Source organism: Glycine soja, chromosome 19 (genome assembly GCF_004193775.1).
Source record: "Glycine soja cultivar W05 chromosome 19, ASM419377v2, whole genome shotgun sequence".
NCBI classification, from domain to species: Eukaryota; Viridiplantae; Streptophyta; class Magnoliopsida; order Fabales; family Fabaceae; genus Glycine; species Glycine soja.
In genome coordinates, this window is record NC_041020.1 from 41370009 (window position 1) to 41393162 (window position 23154).

General features: G+C 33.9%; 2 protein-coding genes across 6 annotated transcripts; one reads left to right on the forward strand and one right to left on the reverse strand.

Annotated features, from left to right (window-relative positions):
* Positions 1-11353: 11353 nt before the first annotated feature.
* On the reverse strand, positions 11354-17725 carry LOC114398024 (DUF21 domain-containing protein At4g14240-like). Of its 5 annotated transcripts, none has more exons than XM_028360133.1 (13): positions 17380-17724; positions 17217-17293; positions 16179-16262; positions 15973-16086; positions 15508-15591; positions 15211-15282; positions 14572-14639; positions 13435-13522; positions 13267-13340; positions 12823-13189; positions 12543-12589; positions 12361-12442; positions 11354-11669 (listed from the first exon to the last, which is right to left on the reverse strand). In XM_028360133.1, the coding sequence occupies exons 1-13, from the start codon at positions 17615-17617 to the stop codon at positions 11661-11663; spliced, it is 1404 nt and encodes a 467-aa protein (XP_028215934.1). In that variant the 5' UTR covers positions 17618-17724; the 3' UTR covers positions 11354-11660. The 5 variants fall into 5 exon arrangements, with proteins under 5 accessions (XP_028215934.1, XP_028215935.1, XP_028215933.1 ...); XM_028360134.1 differs by having other exon boundaries at positions 12346-12442; XM_028360132.1 differs by having other exon boundaries at positions 11354-11745; positions 12346-12442.
* Positions 17726-19082: 1357 nt separating this feature from the next.
* On the forward strand, positions 19083-19662 carry LOC114399655 (the record flags this gene model as incomplete). The annotated part of the gene is made up of 1 exon (XM_028361862.1): positions 19083-19662. A coding segment is annotated over one exon (480 nt), but the record flags the coding sequence as incomplete, so codon positions are not given.
* Between the last annotated feature and the right edge of the window lie 3492 nt (positions 19663-23154).

Here is a 23154-nt window from a genome sequence, read left to right on the forward strand (position 1 = left end):
TTTCTTGAACAGATGCAAACTCGAAAACAAGATTGTGATGCTCTGCCCTCGCTGCAGTGCAGTATGTGATAAGGAGGCTACTGAGGGCCTCAAGAAATACCAAGTTGTTAACAAGGGGGCAAGGCAGAACCAACGTTTCGATAAAGGCAAAAGAGTTATGGTGCAGTCGAATACTAATCAGAAGTCAGGTCGAAGGAATACTTTCGCTCCTCCTGGTTCAGTGCCGGTCGAAAAATGGATGCACCAGGGACTCATAAGGTTCAACAAAGGGATTATGGAAGTAGGTGGTTCGAGTGGAACGAAGCAAATTGGCCCACAGGAGGCCAATAGGTACTCGTATAGGAACAATTACAAAGGAAAGAATCCTATGACGAGGACCCAATGGCGTAGGTTCCAGCGTCAGAAGAAATTGGCCCAGCAGAACCCGCAAATGGGCCAATATAAAGAAGTATCTAGGAGGCCAGTAAAGGAGAGACTCCTGCCTCCGGTGGATGAAGATAAGATGGAGGATGAGGATCTACTGGATTCTGAGCCAGATTTCGATGTCATCTGTGTGGTATCTATCTTGCCATCTGAATATGATGTCCAATCTGAAGTTACTGAGATCGAAAGTGAGTTCGATCATTTTGATATGGCTGACCCAAAGCCAGTATGTTACTATGTTATGAATAATGGCTGTGTGGAAGAGCAAGTAGCTTATTTCGAAAAGCCAGATTTTCAGATGAAAAGTCATCTCAAACCTCTTTTCATCAGAGCAAAAGTTGAGAATGTTGGAATCAACAAAGTGCTCATTGATGGAGGAGCGGCTGTCAACTTAATGCCTCGATCTATGCTCTACAAGATCGGGAAACATGACACTGATCTATCTGCCCACAACATTGTGCTTTCGAATTATGAGGGTAAAACTGGCTATTCTTTGGGAGCCATTCAAGTAGATGTTGCTGTAGGCAGTATAGTTCGACCAACTCTTTTCCTGGTGATACAGTCTAAGGCTAATTTTAACTTGCTATTAGGAAGGGAGTGGATTCATGGAGTTGGAGCTGTGCCATCTACCCTTCACCAGAAGCTCATTATCTGGAGGGAAGATGGGATTGTGGAAAATATAGAGGCGGATCAAAGCTTCTATAAGTCAGAGGTCGATAATGTTACTGCACAAACCTTTGACAAAAAGTTGGCTAACATAGCGCCTTGTGGTGACAAGGAGGCTGTTGTCGAATCGAGTGACAATGTTGTCCACTCTGTCAAACTCCATCCTACTTATGGGTTTATATGGGAGAGGGAGGAAATTAATGATGTTCCCTCTGAAGATGGAGTCATTCCACCAACTGGGTGGAATATATATGAAGATTAATATGACTGAGGCCGCTGCATGGGCCAGAATTACGGCTTATATGGCCGAAAATAGACTAAATACGGCCTTCGAGGCTGAGTCTCAACAAAATATGGCAGTTGAAGCCAAGATCGAAGATCATGAGAATAAAGAAACAAAGGATCGAAGACTGGATTGCATATATGACGATGAGCCGCTGGGTTTCGAGAAAAATCCCGTAAGTGAGGTGCCAAAGATGCAGGCTCAAGATCCTTTGGAAGAGGTCGATATGGGAGATGGCTCGATTAAAAGGCCAACTTATATCAGTGCCAATATCACCTCAAGTTTAAAAGAAAAGCTGGTGCCTCTTCTTAGAGAGTTTAAAGACTGTTTTGCTTGGGATTACCACGAAATGCCTGGGTTAAGCAGAGAATTGGTCGAAATGAAGTTACCTATCAAGGAGGGAAAAAGACCAGTAAAACAACTACCAAGAAGATTCGCACCAGAAATCATGTCCAAGATCAAGGAAGAGATCGAAAGGCTGCTGAGGTGTAAATTCATCAGAGCTGCCAGGTATGTCGAATGGTTAGCAAATATAGTCCCTGTCATTAAAAAGAATGGAACTCTTAGAGTATGCATAGATTTTAGGGATTTAAATAATGCTACACCTAAAGATGAATATGCTATGCCAGTAGCGGAAATGTTGGTAGATTCGGCAGCTGGTTTCGAGTTTTTAAGCATGTTAGATGGTTATTCTGGTTATAACCAAATATTTATTGCTGAAAATGATGTGTCGAAAACAGCATTTCGATGCCCTGGTGCTTTAGGCACTTATGAATGGGTGGTTATGCCCTTTGGGTTGAAAAATGCTGGGGCCACTTATCAAAGGGCTATGAATTCCATGTTTCATGATTTTATTGACACATTTATGCAAATTTATATTGATGATATAATCATCAAATCCTCCTCAGAAGATAGCCATTTGGATTATCTTAGGCAATCTTTCGAACGAATGAGGAAACATGGATTAAAAATGAATCCATTAAAATGTGCTTTTTGTGTGCGTGCAGGAGATTTCCTTGGTTTCGTGGTGCATAAAAAAGGCATTGAGATAAATCAAAATAAGACAAAGGCTATTCTTGAGACGAAGCCTCCTTCGACTAAAAAACAGCTTCAGTCTTTGCTAGGAAAAATCAACTTCTTGAGGCGATTCATTTCGAATCTAAGTGGCAAAGCTCAGATTTTTTCGCCATTACTTCGACTCAAGAAAGATGAACCATTCAAATGGAATGAAGAGCATCAAAAGGCTTTCGATGAAGTTAAAGAATATCTGATCAAGCCTCCTGTGTTAATGCCTCCTAGTCGAAACAAGTCTATGAAATTGTATATTGCTGCGTCTGACAAGACCATTGGTAGCATGTTGGCTCAGGAAGATGATGATGGCATAGAACATGCAATTTATTATCTTAGTCGTGTACTAAATGATGCAGAAACTAGATATACTGCCATAGAAAAACTCTGTCTTTGTCTGTATTTCTCTTGTGCAAAACTTAAGCAATATATAAAGCCTGTTGATGTTTATGTGTATTCTCATTATGATGTTATTAAGCACATGTTGTCAAAACCGATTTTACACAGTAGAATTGGAAAATGGGCTTTAGCATTAACAGAATATTCTTTAACGTACAAGCCTTTGAAATCTGTTAAGGGTCAAATTGTGGCAGATTTTATTGTAGATCACTCAGTGGTCGAAATGTCGCAAGACTATGTCGATACAGAGCCATGGATTTTGTATTTCGATGGTTCGAAACACAAACATGGAACTGGAATTGGAGTTTTAATAATATCCCCCAATAAAGTTCCAACTAAGTTCAAATATAAAATCAAAGGGCTTTGTTCTAATAATGAGGCTGAGTATGAAGCTCTAATTACAGGCCTTGAAATTTTAATTAGCCTGGGGGCAAGAAATGTTAATATAAGAGGTGATTCAGAATTAGTGTTGAGGCAATTAACACAAGAATACAAATGTGTTAATGAACACTTAGCAAAATATTTTGTTATAGCAAGTTCTCTTCTGAATCATTTCGATTATATCAACATTGAGCATGTACCTCGACAAGAAAACCGAGAAGCAAATGATTTAGCCCAAATAGCTTCAGGGTACAAAATGTCGAAGGAAAAGTTAACTCAGTTGATCGAAATAAAAGATAAACTGGTGTTACCAGAGCCATTAAGCACTAAATTGCCAATGCCAAAACTTGTGGGGGCAAGTATACCACAAAATAATGAAGATGAAAGTATGAATGATCTTCAGGAAAAAATTCAAATTTTGGCCATTGACAATATGTTAGATAATGATTGGAGAAAGTCCATTATTGAATATTTGGAAAATCCAATAGGCAATGTGGCTCGAAAGATCAAATATAGGGCTTTAAATTACGTGATTGTGGGAAATGATTTGTTTAAAAAGACTGCAGAAGGAGTGTTGTTAAAATGTCTAAGTGAATCAGAAGCATACTTGGCAGTTTCCCATGTTCACAGTGGGGCTTGTGGATCACATCAAGCAGGCCATAAAATGAAATGGCTTTTATTTCGACAAGGTTTGTATTGGCCTTCGATGTTAAAAGACTGCATAGAATTCGCTAAAGGCTGTCAGGAATGCCAAAAGCATGCAGGGATACAGCATGTACCTGCTAGTGAGTTACATTCCATAATCAAACCTTGGCCTTTCAGAGGATGGGCTTTGGACTTAATTGGTGAAATCAAGCCTGCCTCTTCTAAGAACCAGCGTTATATTATAGTTGGTATCGATTACTTTACAAAATGGATCGAAGCAGTCCCTTTGCCAAATGTTGATCAGGAAGCAGTAATTAGTTTCATTCAAAATTATATTATTTATAGGTTTGGTATTCCCGAAACAATTACCACTGATCAAGGTTCAGTTTTTACTGGACGAAAAATGAAAGAATTTGCCCAAAAAACTGGCTTTCGATTGTTAACCTCAACACCATATTACGCGCAAGCAAATGGTCAGGTCGAAGCAGCCAATAAGATTGTAATTAACTTGATTAAAAAACACATTGCCCAAAAGCCAAGAAATTGGAATAAAACGTTAGATCAAGTTCTATGGGCATGTAGAAATTCTCCTAAGGAATCAACTAATACTACCCCATTTCGACTAACTTATGGGCACGATGCTGTACTTCCGGTCGAAATACATTTGCAATCAGCTAGAGTACAAAAACAAATGGACATTCCGATCGACCATTATTGGAAAATGATGTCAGATGAGTTAGTTGATTTAGACGAGGAGAGATTAAGAGCATTAGAAGTCTTGACTAAACAAAAAGAAAGGGTTGCTAAAGCTTATAATAAGAAAGTGAAGTCGAAAACTTTTAATGTTGGAGATTTAGTTTGGAAGGTTATCCTGCCCATGGATAGTAAGGATCGAGCCTTGGGCAAATGGTCCCCAAATTGGGAAGGACCGTTTAAAATAATTCAGATCTATTCGAATGGTGCTTATGAATTAGAGGAATTAACCCCTCAGAAACGTACTTTGAGGATAAATGGTAAATATTTGAAAAAATATAAACCAACATTGCTCGAAGTTAAAATAAGCATAGAATAAACAGAAGTAATGGAGATCGAGGCGACGGTTACACAGTGAACGTGCGATCGTGACGTCGTTTCAGGAAAGCTGGTAGAAGAAGAGAAAAAATGTCAACTTCTCATCTTCCTTCGATCTCGAATCGAAGCAGACATTTTTTGGGGGCAATTTGTTAGCCCATATTTTCGACGAGCTAAAATATGTTCTAAGTATGCATTGGATGTCGTCTCGAGGTTCGGAGCGTATTACAGAGCAAGAGTCTGGCCAGGACCTGCTCGAATCGAAAAGAGAGGAGAGTCTTTAAGAAGGAATTCCCAGGTTCAAAGGAGTATTTACGAAGTACAAAGCTAAGACAAGAAAGAGGACTTCGAGTTATTGGGCAATTCGAACTGGTGTATGGACGAGTCGAAGTCGAGGCAGCAAGAGTTCTGGACTTAGCATAATTTCTGAACAAATCTTCACTAAACCAGTTCGACTTCGAGCAAGATGGATAACCGTTCTAAGGAGCAGTTATGTGCATGTAAGATGTACGTGGCAGGACACTTGGCATTCGGATAATGTTCGACCGTTAGGGCAGTTTATTTTCGAATGTCTATATATAGCAGTTTTAGTTAGTTTTTGAGGGTCGCAAATCATTTCTACAGAATCCTTATACACTCAAAGTATCCAGCGCAGAGAGAAACGAGTACACAAGGAGAATGTATGTTTGTTTGTGAACCATTTTAAGTTTTTGTAAACTTTACATTTCGAATGCAATTTACGTTTCGTTTTATAATTCCTGCATTTTAAATGGTTCATTCGATCGAATGAACTCGCTGAGCCTTTACATTCTGCAATTTTCCTTTCCTTGCCTAGTTATTTCCAGCCTTTCGATTTCTGTTAAACAATTTTACTTTCTGCAAATTTCGAACCAGTAAGTGTTTGTTGCAACGATGAACATTCAAAAGCTTTACATTTAAACGCAAAATACACAAGTGACATGCTCCTGAGATTCACTAGTTGATCTCGCAAGCAATTAACTTAGACTAGCGGTTGTTTACCAAATTCCAGTGTAAACACATATATATATAGTAGTAAGAGTATAATAGTTGAATAGGTGCAGAAGCAATATTATGCGAGAAAAGTAAAGGAATGGCGATTATTGATGGAGGGGGGGGACAAGGAAGAGCCTTACTTAGTAGAAGTGGATGAGAAGTCCTTCTCAACTGGGTTTGGCGATAAGGAGACAAACTCATAGGTGTCACTTAGATATCTTAGGTGGACAGTGGGACATGTCCTATTTCTGCACCCACGGGCCACAATTTCCAATCCACCACAAATTCCCTTCACTCCATCTTCCATCTCCAACTTTCCCCCTATACATACCACCTTGCTTTTATTCTCTCTCCCTTCAGACCACAAACTCAACTTCAACTCTTCAACTCTTCAATTAACAACTTCTCTTCACCCACCTAACTTTCATTTCTTTCCCCTCTACCAAACACACACTAAGTTTCCAAGTACAAAATGTCGACAACTAGTAACGTCTTCTCATCTCTCAGGAGTTCCAAGGCTCGACCATGGGGACGGTGTTCCAAGTACATTCGCCAACAGAGGACGAGGCTTTACATCATTTGGAGATGCACTGTCTTACTCTTGTGCTCGCACGAGTAATTTTTTTTTTTTTTTTTGGTATCGACAACACATATATATGTTTAACCGGAAGCTATGAAGCATGGACACTCCAATCTCTTGTCATGTCCGGTGTCCAACATGATATCAACACTGACACCAACATGACATCGATACCGGTGTTCGAGTTGAGTTTGATGTGTTTGACAAATGTTCACATGTCCGTATCATGTTCGATGGTGTGTGTCAGTATCGGTGTCGATACTTCATAAACTAGAAATAAAATAATATGCTCGAGTCGGATAAACTGATAAAAATCTCCCTCCAAATATTTTTGGCACTGGTAATTGATTACAAATTATCGCTGCTTGGTGCCACTGCAAGTTTATGTTTCGGGTTCCAATTTTGTGCGGATTAATTGACCATGCTTTTGTGTTTGGTATGTAAAGAAAGTAGCTGAAGCAGGGTACCTCCTGATTAATGTGTAAATTAGTAGATATATAGAGAGAAAAGAAGTCAATGATGCTTAGCTGAAGTGATTGTAAGCTCGGCCTCAGGCCCCAGTTTCATTGATTCTAGTTTTTGACATGACACACACCTTTTGTAAATGAACTTCTTCAGTCCTTGCTTTTTGGTTTTATTCTGAATTAATGCCACTGTACCAAAATCAAAGGGTTCAATTTCTGGGGTATCCGTAACATTATGATCCATTAATGTTTCTGGAAATTAGAAACTTGGCCATGGCTTCATTTATAGTACAAGTTTCAAACTGAATCAATTAATGCATAAAAAGTGCAACCATCTAGCTCCTATTGTGAGCAACGGACAAATTGGGTCAATGGGTTACAAACCATATCTCCCCTTTCATTTGGAGTGATGTAGAATGGATAAGCATTGTACAGAAATTATTACGTTATTATTAGAAACCTGTTCAATTTTTTTCGTCGTTTTTAATTTTTTTCCTCATTATATGTTAAGATTTTATATTTTGATTTGATCATAATTTTACCCTTTTAGAAATTAATATTTAATTAAAATTTATCTAGGATTATTATTTTGTTATAGGGGTACTCTAGATTTGTTATTTCATATTTAGCACAAAAAAAAAGATTTTTTTATTTCACAATAAATTTGCACAAGAGTAAGGATTGAGTTGTTGCATTTAATTTTTTGAATTGGATTTTTTTGTTCGTCGTGAACTTCAAATTTCAGTACTGCTTTCCGTCATTGACGATGACGAGATATAATATTGTGGCTTAATTTTATTTTTGTTTCTCTTCTTTCTCAACATTATGAATTTTGTCCATTAATATTTTTTTTTTGCAATTTTAGTTCTCCGACTATTATTATTTCTTGAATTTAGTTTCCTTATTTTTTTTAATTGTGTAAATATGAGTCAACTGCTCATTAGATAAGTAATAGAAATGATAGTATAATATGTCTTATTTATCTTATATGATGCATCATATTAAAAATAGGTTTTGATACTATATCTTTTATGAAAAATGACATTGAACTCATAAACTACTCTTTTATAATTATCATTTGAAGAATAATCTCATACTATCTCATGAAGTATCCTCTATTACTTCCAACAAACAAAGTATTCTCCATATATAGGGTTAGAAAATCAAACTTCTATTAACATTTGTTTGTTTTAAAATAATGGTTGATCTATCAAATAAGAGAAAATTATGTAATATTTCCTAAATAGTACCATACTTATATTTAAGTCTAGGCTTTGCGTACTTGCCTTACCTATGGCAATGAGAAAATTAATTAAAAGGGTATTTTTAGCTTATGCGTAAGTGGTTATGTTAAGGAATGAAATGAGCTGGAAAAGAGTGATTTGATATTGAAACGTAATTTACATTATAAAATACGGTGAAAAGAAAATTAAGAGAAAGAGTCGAGAACCGACTCGAAGAGTTGATTATCATAATAAATTACTAATAACATCGACATGCTATAATGTAAAAGTGATAATAGTTAATTGGAATGATAAGGATTAAGGAATGACAAAATAAGAAATTAAGAAGCTGGCAACGCTATAATTGAATCTTTAGCTTTTATACATTTATATAGATAAATATTTTTTTTTGGAAGAAAAGATAAATATAAATTCTTAAAAATTATTTTCCATTTTGTACAAAGGTAATGTATTAATTCATCTTTCACCATAATACACTTTTTCAGTCATGATAAACGGTTGAGATTGCCTACAATACGAGTTGTAAGATTCCTTCGACCGCATATAGCAATAATAATTTTTCTTGTTGGGAGAATTTTGTTTGAATGCAAAACAATCAAACTTTAATTGTCGAGCAATAAAGCTTTTGTTTGAACAACAATGTTTTGTATGTATCTCTTTTTCTATTTATAAATATTTAAATAATTTTCACCTGTTTAAAGTTATTATGTTCATTAGGAGAGAGATAAAAATAAAATTAGATCCACATAGAAAATGTGGATTCTACACAGTGGCCAATCACATTTTAAACTTGCAACGAAAATCTCAATTCACTTTGCCTTAGAATCTATCTGCTGGAAGTCCAAAACCAAAAAAGTAATAGATAATTGCTGTTAAACTTTTTTTTGTACTCGAGATTTTTAGCCTTTGATTTATATGAGATGCGTGGTGACGTGAGTACCGTCAAAATTTAGAACAAAATCTTGCACAGAGTAATAAGGATGTTGAATATTTTATATATAACCCGACTACCTTCGTAGACATTTTTCGTCTATAAAAAGACAACATGATGTTTGGTCACAATCCTAGTAGCACTGGAGCAACCAAACCCACACTTAGGATGTGGACTTATTCTTACCCCTCCTCCAATGATCTTCCATTCCTTCAATGCTCTTTTTAATATCTCTTTTTTTCTTAAAATATATGCTAATAATGATGGACTGTTATGATATATTATCAAGCACAATAAGTAGCAATATAGTGGTATATGGTATGATTCGTATGAGTAATTATTGTTGAACAAAATTTAAGTGTAAGAACTTAAGTGTTTGTCATGTTATTCTTTAGTTAAAATTGAAATTTAATCTTAGTGACACGCATATTAAAAGTTTACATTTATTAAAGGTAAGCGTGACTCATTTGAGTGAGGCTTTAATTTTAATTAAAAAGTAATGTCACCAAGGTCTAAAGAATACTGATTAAAAAAATAATAGTAACCCAAATCTTGTTTTTACAAAATTGAATTTCAATACAAAATTTCAATGTATAAACATTTAAGAGTAATTAAACATGTTACAAAATTAAGTTTATTCTTGAAAAGTATGTTCAACACCCAAAAATATTTTTTGAACGTTAATCAAACATGACTTAACTTTTCACTGTCACTTTTATTTTTATTATTTAAAATTTAAAATTATTCCTAGAAATATTAAATTTTAACCAAACACTTTAAGTGAAAAATTCAGAATATATTTCTATTTATTTTATTCTCAACATTTTCGACAATACATTTTTAGAGCTCGACACAAACATTCCCTGAATTTGTGAGAATTGTCAAACCTCGCATAGTAATATTTTTTCCATTAAAATAATAGTCCAAGAAACATAAAAATGCTTTGGCTGATATTATTCTATGATTTCATTTTTCTCTCGAGGATAATAAATCAGAGAGGAACGCCTGAATTATTGAACTTGGATTCTCTTGTCTTAGTAGTAGGATTTTTTTACCAAAATTTTCGGCCATGAGTGACATTCTCTTTCTTCCTTAAGTTTTGTTGTTATAACTAATCAATTATTGAGATTTTGTGATGCGATGGTAGAAGAGGAGTTCGGTCGGAGAGGAATCAAACTGAGTGTGAACATTTTACTTATTTAACTTTATAAGATTACTTTAGTTGTTAACTTTACAACATTTTTTTTAGTTTCCATAATATATATATATAACTAAAATGAATGACATTTTATAAAATTAAGAAAATAAAGAAAGAGTTTATTCCTTATAATATGTTGCTATGTACTTTATGTAAGCATGGCAATGTGATGGGTAAGACTTCAGAGAGGAATTTTTACATCCTTACTTTTGTCCTTATAGAGGATTGGGTGGATTTAGGTTTAGTTAGTGGCTGATGATCATGAAAAATCTATAATTAATCTCATCTTAAAAAATTTGTTGAATCTTTCTAGTCTGTTTTATTTCTTTTAAATTCAACTTTTATATATACTTTAATGAAATGGGTAATTTAAACTTACTTTTAAAATATAAATTATTTAACTACTATAATTAATTTATATTTTTAATAATTATAAAAATAAAAATACATGAATAAATTCTTAACTCTAGTATAATACACACACAACACATAACATATAATTCGATTCCTACCAATAAAAAAAACTTCATTAATGTGGAATTGGACTAAGATGGATATCCAGAAGTTTGGATTGTGATGCTTAACTTTATGTATCATCACCCCAATTTAAAAGCTTTTTTTTTTAAAAGAAATATGAATTAGTCATCTACATTTTTTATTATTTCTTAATTAGACCATTACTCAGAACTCCAAATACCAATACTTGCACTAATCAGAGAAAAAGATGTGAAAGGAAAGGTTAGTAGTACCAAAGAAAGTGGCTGGATGATATATGGAACAGTTCACGTGAACAGAAAGTGACACAACAATTTCCTTCTAAGAAATAGAGACAGCCGAGGCCAAGATACTGGGTATGTGTCTGTTAAGAGAAAGAAACAGGTCTTTTTCATGGCCTAGTTTTCTTTTTATTGCCACCATTATCATCCTCCTTTTCATACTATATCTAACCCCAACATCAAAAGCTTAGTGACAAACTGACAATACAGTAGCAATTAAGAGGTATAGGACATTAATTATATGCAGCAATTTGAGCTCAGCAAGAAAGGAGCGTAGCTATGAATATGATAGGCAAGAAATGTGATTGATTCAAACAAAATTGCTAAGAAAACAAAAATTTCAAAGATCATTTATTTTCCTTAATACTACTGGACCTACATGTTCATATAAAGACTACCAAAAACAAAAGAGCATGGCCAACATCTCCATCCTGTATTAGGCCATCAAAATGCACCAGCGGCCACACAACTATATACAAGAAGAGTGGTCTGATTTAAGCTCATCTTTGATTGCCCATCAATGATCCTGAAATGAAATTCTTCTTAAATGTAAATCATTCTCCACAAACTTTGTCAAACTTTCACTCGCTTGCTTAATTCCCCTAAAAGAAAAGCAACATTATTTCAATACAAGATATCTAAATCTTTACATTATCTCACATCAGCAACCATAATAGTGTGCAATAACTGTTACCAAAACTGTTTCAACTTTCAATGGAAGCATCTAGCATAAAAGTCTAATGTGTATTTTGAAAGATCTTTCATTAAAATATACTTTAAATGTCTTTTGATCATAAATTGTTCCTAAAGATTGGCACGAGAAGCTGGAAAATTGATTTGGCAAATGGCACAGTTTCACAGAAATTTACTAGTAGAATATCTAGATTACAGGAAAGGCTCCACACTTGATCTATAACATGCAAGGAATTTATATTCTGATGATTTCAAAATCACCATTTTTAGTTCCAACACTAATAGAAAGAATTTCATCTGTGGGACTTGCAAACTTTTTATAAGGAAGCATATATTTTCACCTAAAAAATTATTCAAACTCACTTTAAAAATATTATTTCCAAATGCAAACCAATTTTTTCATTAAATTTTTAACAATTAATTTTTTGAAAATTCTGACAAACTTGGAAGAAACAGATCCATAATGGTCATCTTTCTATCCAATCTTCAATTGAGAGAGAGACTTAAACCTGATTCTAACTTACTATAGGCTTGTGACCTGTTAACTTTCGGCCAGAAGGAACTCGTGCCACAGATGTAGCAGCTGCCACAGCAGCCACACGTATTCTGCCAAATTCATCATGCATTTCATATTCGTTTATTCAGTAACCATTTAAAAGCTACGGCAATAGAGATGACAAAAAATAAACTAGAAACTTTAGATCACCTTCTATGTACATCTATATACACATCAGTCTCGTCCACAATTTCTTCCTGCATGGATGAAAATTATTAAAGCAAATTTTCTTCATTCTGAGGGCAACAAATTGTATTTTCTTTGATGCATCAATAACGCACAACAATCCCATCTAACTGACATAAGCTTAAAGGGAAGATAATAAATATAAGTGGAATAGTGGATAACCGAGCTGGTTGCCGGTAATCCATTCTATCTCAGTCTGGCAACCAAAGACATACAAGATGTGATTAGTGCAAGTGGAGGCTACCTGCAGGAGTTCTTCAAACACGTCCTCCAGCGTAATGATGCCAATAACTTCCTCCCCATCTTCAGCATTGTCAAGAGAGTGGTAAACACCATTTGTTGCAGGGCCATCCTTTTGAAACTGTTGGTCTGCAGCAAGCTTGGGTTTGTCAATATTGACAACATTTTCTGATTTTTCATAAAACCTGGATAGCAATGGGATAGTTAGTTGAGAATTATGTTTGATGACTTCCTTATCCTTGGATTTCTCAGTGTCATTGGGTGACTGAGGGTTGTTTCTCTCTCTTATAACCTTAACTACAGCTGCCATATGACTGCTTCCTTTTTGAAACTCATTGAGGATATCATATAGAGGCATATCTGCTGGAACCCTGGATAATTTATGAACAATAACTTAGTTCAATGACTGAGTTAGAAAGACAAAATACAAGGGCACCATTGGTCAAACCTAGGAATTCTCCGGATGGAAACAGCACTAACTGGAGTCTCTGTTTCAGCTCTTACAGTAAGAAGGTTTTTTACCTAGCAAATTAAGAGTGGCAAAATGTTTTTAGCAGCTAGTACCAGACAAATATTTCTTTTAAGCATTTTGGATACACTATATATAAACACTCACTAGTAAGAGGCCAATTATATTTTTGGGGTTTCCACTGTATACAGGAACACGACTATGACCTCGTGCAAGAATTTTCCCAATTGCTTCCCTGCAATAAAGCAGAAAAAAATCTTCCTTGAGCTCAAAATGTACATGCTTATTGTCAGAGATGTGTGTAGGCCAAATGACAGGTAACAGGTCATAAGAAGGAAAGGTAACTAGGAGATCTTTCTACCCTTCTTTTTGGAAATGTTATCCATAAAAGTCAATTAACCTTATTCAAAGAATGGTTCAATAGAAGTTACTGAATTTCAATTGAAAACTACCCTCACACTAACTACTGTACTAAAATGGATAATCTTTTATATCATTCTAAAGAAATAAGGAATGTAATATCCCTGAATCAAGCACTGCATTTTTTATGAAATACAAGCATATGTCATACACTTAAGCAAATTAACATAGCATTTGGCACTTAAGCATAGGAAAGAAGTCAAAGAACTGGATATCTGAAGTATTAACTTGTTTATGTCACTTGTAACATCATCAATTAAGCAGTATAATATATGCCTTTTTGTAATATAATAATTAATATAACTAATCAATGCATACCTTCAAAATTGAAGGGAAATGAAAATAAAAAAGGAGCATTTGATCAAGTTCCATTTCATTCCATCCTATTTTAAACAACCCAAACCATGGAACCTAATATCATTTCATTTCACTTCATACCATCCCTTTTCATCAATCCAAACATAGCCATTGGTACTAGTAGCCAACAACATCCTGTTCATTATATAAGAGTGTGTGTGGTTAATAATGCAGAAATTCCAACAGAGTTGGATTCCAGACAACAGGGAAATTTCTCTCCACACTGGAGAGCTGCAACATATCTAGCTTTAGAAACTTATTGATTTGACATACTCTGCCTCTTCAATATAAATCATGGAAAAAGAAAAAGAATGAGAAAAATATTCACATATATAATTCAAATACTCAAGTTCAGTTTAATAAGAGACTGCTAAAGTGAGGTAAATATGGGTCAGGTAACACTGACATCAAGTAATCCACATTCCACAATACTTAGGTTAGAAATAACTGGACCTTCTGAGACTGCTACATAGTTCAGAACAGAAACGCTAATAGAAACAAACGCACCAGTCCAATTTGGAAGCAACATCCAAGGAAAATGTAGATTCAATTGGTGTCATAGCCTCCTCTGCAGTCTGCATAACAATGTAGAATAGTTTTCTATTATAGAACAAAGCCAATAAATGTATTTGGATTTTAAATTTATCATGACACGGAAACAGCGGATTGGCCTGAAAGAGAAGGCAAATTATAACATATCCATAGACTGCTACTACTGGGATTGTTATGGTCAAACAATAAAGAGAACCCAGCTTATTAAGGACACCAGAACATGTCAGGTAGCTAAGGAACTGACCTGGATGACAAAGCAAGGACCATACATACAAAAGTACATTTCAAATTTGAAAAGTCAAATGATATTTGCTTCTTTGCCAAAAATAAAATAACATGCCCTCCTAAATGCTCAAAATAGAGTCTTATTCTACAGCTTCATGTACAGCCAACACATCATAGATCTATGGGGTTGTCTCATTGGCACTATATATTTTTACTTTTTCAGGTATATCACATGCAAATTTCATGACATTCATATAATTCTGATGTAGGGGATCTTTAAGGAAATGACAACTGTTTAACTCTTTGTTAGAGATAAATGGAACGAGATGGAACTATCATGATGCCTTTCTCCAAATCACTAGTAGCTACCTTCTCTGTGAGATCTAGTGCTCCACTGATAATTGTTGCCTCATCATGAGTGAGTTCACCTCCTTTACCAGCCTTAAATGGTCAAGAAAAAAATGACGTTAAGTGAGACAGAAAATAATTGAAGAAACATGAAAATTTATCATGGTGAAAAGCAGCATTCCTTTATAAAATATATCAGAATTGTTTTTAAACATGATAAATAAAAAACTATTACTAGAACATATTTTCAGGAAAAACCAGTGGTTGCTCATTTTGAATAGAAAGCTGTACAAAATGGCGGTGATTCAAACAGATTACCTCTTGGCTATGGATTGAAACAAGGGCTTTCAGCTGTGCTCGCCTAAACAGTGCATGATCGTGTCCAAGTAAAACATCCAGAACCTGGAAGCATAAATGTAAAGATCTACAAAAACCACAATTTGTTTTGAATAAAAACTCCGCTATTATGAACTATATAGCAGATGCCTCCAAGAAAAAATAAAACACCTTAATATCACTACCGAATGGTTTAAACTAAGATAACCTGATCCAAATTGTCCTAACACCACCCTTTTACTATATAGGGCATAAGGTTAAGGCTACCACACAATCAGGAAAACTGAACATATCACTAGATAATCAGAATCATAAAAACAAAAAGCAAAATTCTAATGGGTGGGTAAAGTTGGGTATCACTTTTATGGCCTATTGGAGAATGATATGATTAGATTAGGATATAATTTCTTCAATTAAAGTTAGAATTTAGACAAGCATAGACTTCACCTTTCCAATAGGGTAAGCAATTGGATAACAGATGATCATCAGGACACGCACAAGCCCCACAAAATTAGCACCAACATAGAGTCCATATCTTGTGCATATAGCTTGTGGGATAACCTATGGCCAAGTGGCATTGTAACAATCAGTGCAATGTCCAGCTTAAATCCTTGTGTATGATGCAAGCAAACTGAATCGGACAAATACTTTACCTCTCCAAAAGCTAGAACAAAAGTCACAGATAACACTACTGCTACAAAGGGATGAAAAATCTTGTCAAGGTAAATTGGAAGTGCCTGCAAATTGAAACGGCAGGAAAGGAAACACAAGAATGAAGGATCCACCAATATTCATTAGTCTTTATAATATCAACTAAACATAAATGAATATTGGTTTTTGTTAGCTCTCTCCTCATTTAGGATGATCACTCTTATTGTATGAGGGGAATAAGTTGCCATCAGTTTCAAATTGTATATACCAAAAACTTGTTCAATATATCAAGCATATATTCACAGTTTTTTTCAGCACATGTTGAGAAGATCAAGATGTGTAGAAGTTTCATAATGATGATACAGATTAATTATAGGCTTATTCTAAAACTGACCCAAAAAACTCCAAACAGAGATTTCTCTTACATTTTCTTCACCCTAAACCAACTTTTCACTTCATTAGCATTGTACTCTTATAATACTTGTATGGAGAAATATAGTGTAAGTTATTATTACACTGTTGGAGTAACGATTATATCTCATTTGCAGAAAAGTTTCAATCTTCTCTATATAATTTACAAGCAGTGTGGGTGTAATACTTTGTACACCAAACTTGAATGAAATATTACATCCCTAGAATTCTCCAATGGACATATGCCAGCAATACATTTTTTTTATCAGCAAATGTTATTTGTTAGATTGTTAATTTTTGTTAGCAGGGGATGGAACCCACAATCTTTTCCTCTCTTCCCTTCTTTCTTAACCATCCACCCAATTATATCTCCTACGCCAGCAATACATACTGTTGGAGACATTCCAATTTCTAAATTCAAGGCACCGTGGTGACCGTACTATATCACATATCTTTTGGTTCAATGTTCAGGCAACACAATTTCTACAATAAGAACAAATTTTACATGGGATAAAAAAATATAAAAAAAAAAAAAAAACCATTATGCAGGGTAATCAGATAGCAAAAAAAAAAAAATGAAACCCATATTAACAAGGATTCTAATTCCCCAAAAAAGAAGTTACAGATACCTCCATGGCACAGGCGTTACAAAGAAGCAAGGTCACAAGAAGCTGATGCTGTTTCTGTACAACCGGCAAAATAGCAGCTGCAGTGTGAACCAAAAAGTCAACAAGAAAAAAAAAACTATAATAATAATATAAAAATGGTTGAGAATGTTAGGTAAGGTGGTACCAGCTTGTTTCTTCTCAGTGGAGGAGCCACTCTGTTGGAGAATCTCAAGATCAACGAGACCCAGAGACATTAATCCAAGGGTGAGACCAGACATGATCCCAGCGAATAGAACGAGCAAACAAGAGATTCCAGCATAAAAGAACCACCACAGCGTCCCAAATGGAATATCCTCAGCATCGTACACGAAGTTCCCTGGTTGGAACTCCCTCATACCAAGGTTCAGCTCATGCAACAACATGCTCTCTCTTGCAACAATTCAGGAAAGAGAGAAAAAGAAAACAATTGACACTTCTCTCTGGTGTAGTGTAGGAACTAGGAACAGAACAAACAAGGACGATAATAATAATATTTAGAAATATGTAAATATAGTAAATAATATACCGTCCATCCTATGATCATTTTCATCGTGTCACACGTTACGTATACCCATATATAATGTGTCGTTATCTAAAAGTCATTGTAACTTATGTACGTTTTTATTGTGTTGGGCCCAGGTCAAGTTTGTTATTGTGGCTACCCCATGCTGTGTTAGGGTAGCCCGTTTTTGTTGAACTTTTCATTTTTCTAATAAGTTTATGCATTGGGACTTGAGGCCTCTTATGCTTTTGTGCTAAATGGTAACTCATTTTTAACTGACCCAAAAGAAACTAAAATTTGTTTCCTTTACCATTTTTTAGCTTCATGATTGGCTATATTTCGAATTGGTTACACCTTTTATATTTGGATTGGTGGATCCAAAAAGTTAAAAAAAAAAAAAAAACATTTCAGAAAGATGTAACAGGCAATTTTTGGAGTATAGGAAGCAACAGCCGAAGAAACTTTATCTTGTAGAACTGGTCTGTTTGAATGAGTTGGGTGCTCTTTTCTTTAAGGATTAAAGATCAAGATTTCCAACAATAAGTCCAGTGCTAATACTGGGGAAAGAACTCCACAGTTTACACTTCAATTGTTGTTTGTTGAGGTGCAATTATTATTTTAGAAATAGAAGCACACAATACTTGTTGGGGAACTTTAATACCTACCCGTTACCCATTATGGTAATGAAAAGTGGTACAGTAGAGGTTAACGGGACGGAATATTCTAACTTCTAAGAGAAAATTATTAGGTACGCACATTTTTTTGTACCACTCATTATATATGGGGTGTTGCATCATTTTCTTTTCCCACAAATTCTCAAGTAATCCAATGTCTATACGCATATTTTATCTCCTTGTATCCTCAAGACTCGGAAAGTTTGTTCACACAATATTAATATTATCCTCTAGTGTTTGTTGGTGAAAAAAGCATAAATACTTCTCTAGCTCAATCATTAACCCCTGCCACATGCATGATTACATGGTTTACAACCACATCGGTTTCTAAAAGACACTCCTAATATATACTACAAGATTTTTTATCACCCCCCTCATAAACTCTGCATGTTGGTTCTTTGTGCATTATCGTTTAACTACATCCCTCAACAATGGGAGAGTAATTATTAAAAAAAATTGTTCAGGAACAAGGTAGGTGGTTAACTGGAGCCCAAATTTAGAACCATTTGCATGTCACCTACAAAATCATCACACAAAACGGATGAGAAACTTCGAACAAGAAGGACACTCTTGCAACTCACAAGAAAAACAACCCATTAGAAACAAAAATCCCTACGAATTTGCAACTATATAAGCAGGTACAACTTCCAAGGCTCCATATGAACATTAAAAAAAGAAAACAGCATGGAGATTTTCAACTTAATAACATTGGCTATGACAATATTCCTAGCATTAGTGCCAAAGATGGAGAGTCATATAAGGACACCAGGTATGCCTATGCCGAAAACCCCTCGTCCACTTTGTGCATCACAATTTGCACTAGTGAACTATGCCTGTTCGAGGTTGCCATTCTCCCTCGGTGTTCCACCCGATTCCCCGTCCACTCCTCCGTCCCCCAATGACGAAGAGGGCCACAGAAACAACCACCACAATGGCAGCCACAGACATGGCCATAGACATGGACACAAACATAGGAACCACCAGACAGCTGATGAAGATAATTGTTGCCGGTGGGCTAAGGAAGTTGACAACCAATGTGTGTGTGAACTTCTACTCCGCCTGCCACCCTTCCTTATTAGACCTCTGCATCAGTACACACTTAACGTTGGAGAATCGTGTGATATCACTTACTCATGCGGTGCACCAATATGATTCTTTCTCAAACTTGCATTTTCTAGCTAGTCTTATTATTATTTATTTGTTGCCATCCTTAGAGGATGGATACTATGGCTGGGTTAATTGTTATTAGTATAACCAGATTTATTTCGTACTAGAATAAGATGTACTACTTTGTTTTAATTTAGACTTCTATCCAGTTTTAAATTGCGACTAACATGATTAAATAAATAATCTCAAGTCATATATCACTAAATTTAAGTTTAGTAATCTTTTACTAATCAATGTTTTGGAAGGAAGTATCAAAACTAAATCTTAAATTTTATAAAACTAAATGATTAAATATCTTTATTTTAAAATAAAAAGACTAAAATTATCGATTTTAAAAAATATAAAAACTAAATATGTTTATTTTAAAATATAAAACTAAAATTATAAATTTTAAAAATTAGGAGGACCAAAATTAATTACATTAAAAATTATTTTTTAAAACACCTTTTTGTGTATAATATTTTTTATACCATTTAAAAACTCAATTATTAAATAATTTGATTGAATACCTCCTATATCATCCTAAATTTCTCCATCAATGTTTATAACAATAATTATATTTTCATCTAAAACTTAAATCTTCTACAATGTAAAAACAAAATATTACTGACGTATATTTATGAAATGTATGAAACAAGAAAATATTTTATTTATGATACTAATGATAAAATAATTTTAAACTCTTTTGCATTAAAAAATATATTTAAAGAATCAATTGCTTATGGAATTTTTGAAATATACAAAATCTCATTAAAAATATTACATGAAGAGGATCATTAAATTATAACAAAAAATTATTTGTTCAAAAATAAAAGATGGATATATTTATTTTAAAAAAGATCATATGTAGACATCAAAATTGATTGTGAAATCCTATTAGATATGGAAAAGGAGTTTAATGGGCCAAGATACAAAATTGCAAAAATTGGCCCATGAAAATAATAGTCCATTATAATAAAATGGCAACATTGAAAATACACCGAATAAAATATTGACATTTCTTATGAATAGTGAATGTCATATGAATAAAAAAAATAAGAATTTAATTTTATAATATCATAGAAATATTCAATATTATAAAAATATTTACCAAACTGCTCAATTTAATATATTGATAATTCAATTACTCAAATATATTTTGTTTAATTAATTTCATTAATTTATATAAAAAAATATTTCCGATCAAATTGTAGATATTTAAATTTATAAATGTTCAAAAAATAAAAATTAAAATTTAAAATTATTATTAAAATTCATATTTCTTAATAAACCATTATATTTGAATTATTGTTATTATTCTTATAGGAATACCTTATCAAATAATTTTTTTGAATAATTTCTCCTATGATACAAAAAAATAATTATATTACCATATAAAACTTAACTCTTATAATACATTTCAGGAAGAATTAAAAAAACAGATTTATTTGATAAAATTTGATTTTAATAAATACTTATATAAATTTATCATTTACTTTATATAAACAATGATATTATGCTTTTTAATATACTAAATATCACTTAGATAATATTTTATAATGTTATTATTATATATGTTTATAGATCACGTATTATAAATTGTTGTACTTATAACAAAATATTATATATAAAAAAAATTGTTGTGAAATTATTTGTTACAATATAATGATCAAAATGGTCATCTCATGAGTAAGATTATAAACTTGACATGTGGCAAGATAGTAATGAATAGTAAAAAGACTATCCTAAATTGTATAAGTTCTAGAAAATTATATTTCATTACATACATAGAAGAACACTTTTGAAATAGTAGTATAGTATAGTACTTCATTGTGATAGTTGAAATTTTTTATTATTTGAAAAATAAATTTCATACAAAATTAAGAATAAGAATTTTCTACGTGATTTGCTCAATGTCGATGATTTTAGATTGAATAAGAATTTTCTGTTTTTCTACTGATTTATGTGACGTATCCTCTATTCCAACAACCATTCTTTCAAAAACTAATATAAACTGTATGGTAACATATAACTACCCACTGTCAACCCACCACTGAATATCCAACCTCCCACTATACTAATATTAATCATACACGCACCCACACTATCCTTCAAATGTTTCATTTACTAACAGCTTCCCAAAAAAGAAATAAAATATACCAGACCATTCGTACCCACCCAACTCTTGCAAATAAACGATACCCCACGTCTGTTACATCAATACCTTACACACCAGATATACAACAGCCTCGAAACATAGCCCGGGGTTGACCAACCATTGCGATAAGAAGTAATTAATTAAAAGAAAGTATAAATGTTACCCTTCAACCATGACCAGGCAAAGAAAATTAAGATGTCATGCATGAGCATTTTTTTTTTTATGAGTATGTCATGCATGAGCATATATACTTTTATCAAATGTTCCTCCTTCACCACTGGAAACAAGTGAAACAACGACGGTTCTAAACATCATTCAAAGACAATTTTGAATGATGTTTAGAACCCCTTCACATGATCGGACATCGAAACTTACGATGTCACCATTAGACTTGACGCCTAGTCACCCCAAACCCTCAAAGCATCAATCTTTAACATATCAAAGCCACCCAACACGAATTTCCAACATTTCACCGTTAGTACTCATTATCTAGCCTTCACACTACCAGCCACATGAGCCAAACATGATTCTGTCAACAATTTTAAAAAAAAACATCGATATGTATCCAAAAAAATATGACAAATGAGGAACAAGATCAAAAACCCCAATGTCATGTTTACTCCCTTGTTTTTAGTTCGCCCCCTCATCATGGACAACCACCACACAACATTGTTCGTTCCTATCGTGGGCGAGATCTCCTTCATCCTCGTTTGCAAGACCACGACACCACAATGTGTGACCACAACACCTCCTCGCATGGCCACGAGCCACCACAAATCTACTCTCTCTCAAATTTCGGGCCTTTCATCGAGGATACCAAGGAGGCTTTCCCACCCTACAATTGTCTATCTAATCAAACAATTTTGTCACCATTGTAGAAATGATGAAGACAGTGAAAGGGAGAAAGAGAGATAGGGAGTTTGTTTAGGGTTTTGAGGTTTGATCTTTGGAGAGTAAGAGGGAAAGTGAAAGGAAGAAGGAGAGTGAGCGCGAGACAGTAGCTAGAGGGACACATATTCAAATATTAAAAATAGCGGAAAGTCTTCTAAGATGGTTTTTACAAAACTGTCTTTGAATAAAAGTCTTGAAAAACCGTCGTAGAATAGTTGATTTTATTTACAAAAATGTCACTGTGTTTTTTCTAAGATGGTTTTTTATCAACTGATGTTAAATCACCGTTGTAAAATCTCATTCTTCTAGTAGTGCTATGAAAATATTGTAGTAAATTATGTGCCTCCAAATGCTACTAACGACATTGACTCAACTATCTCCAAAATAAATTTTATTTTAATTTAAAAAAATTTATGATTTTTTATTATAAATTTAATATTTAATTTTAAAAAACACACTCTCACCACCATTATCATTCACCATTTTACTATTACCACCACTAGCACACCATAGTTGTCATTGTCGATACCATCACTATTATGTTGTCCT

Excerpts from the sequence above, each read along its gene's own strand:
- LOC114398024 (XM_028360133.1), bottom strand. The coding sequence starts at position 17,617 with ATGTTGTTGCATGAGCTGAACCTTGGTATGAGGGAGTTCCAACCAGGG. Across the intron at positions 14,640-15,210 it reads CACTAGATCTCACAGAGAAG|ACTGCAGAGGAGGCTATGAC; the intron begins GTAGCTACTAGT and ends ATTGTTATGCAG. Across the intron at positions 12,590-12,822 it reads TGTTTGAAGAACTCCTGCAG|GAAGAAATTGTGGACGAGAC; the intron begins GTAGCCTCCACT and ends TCATCCATGCAG.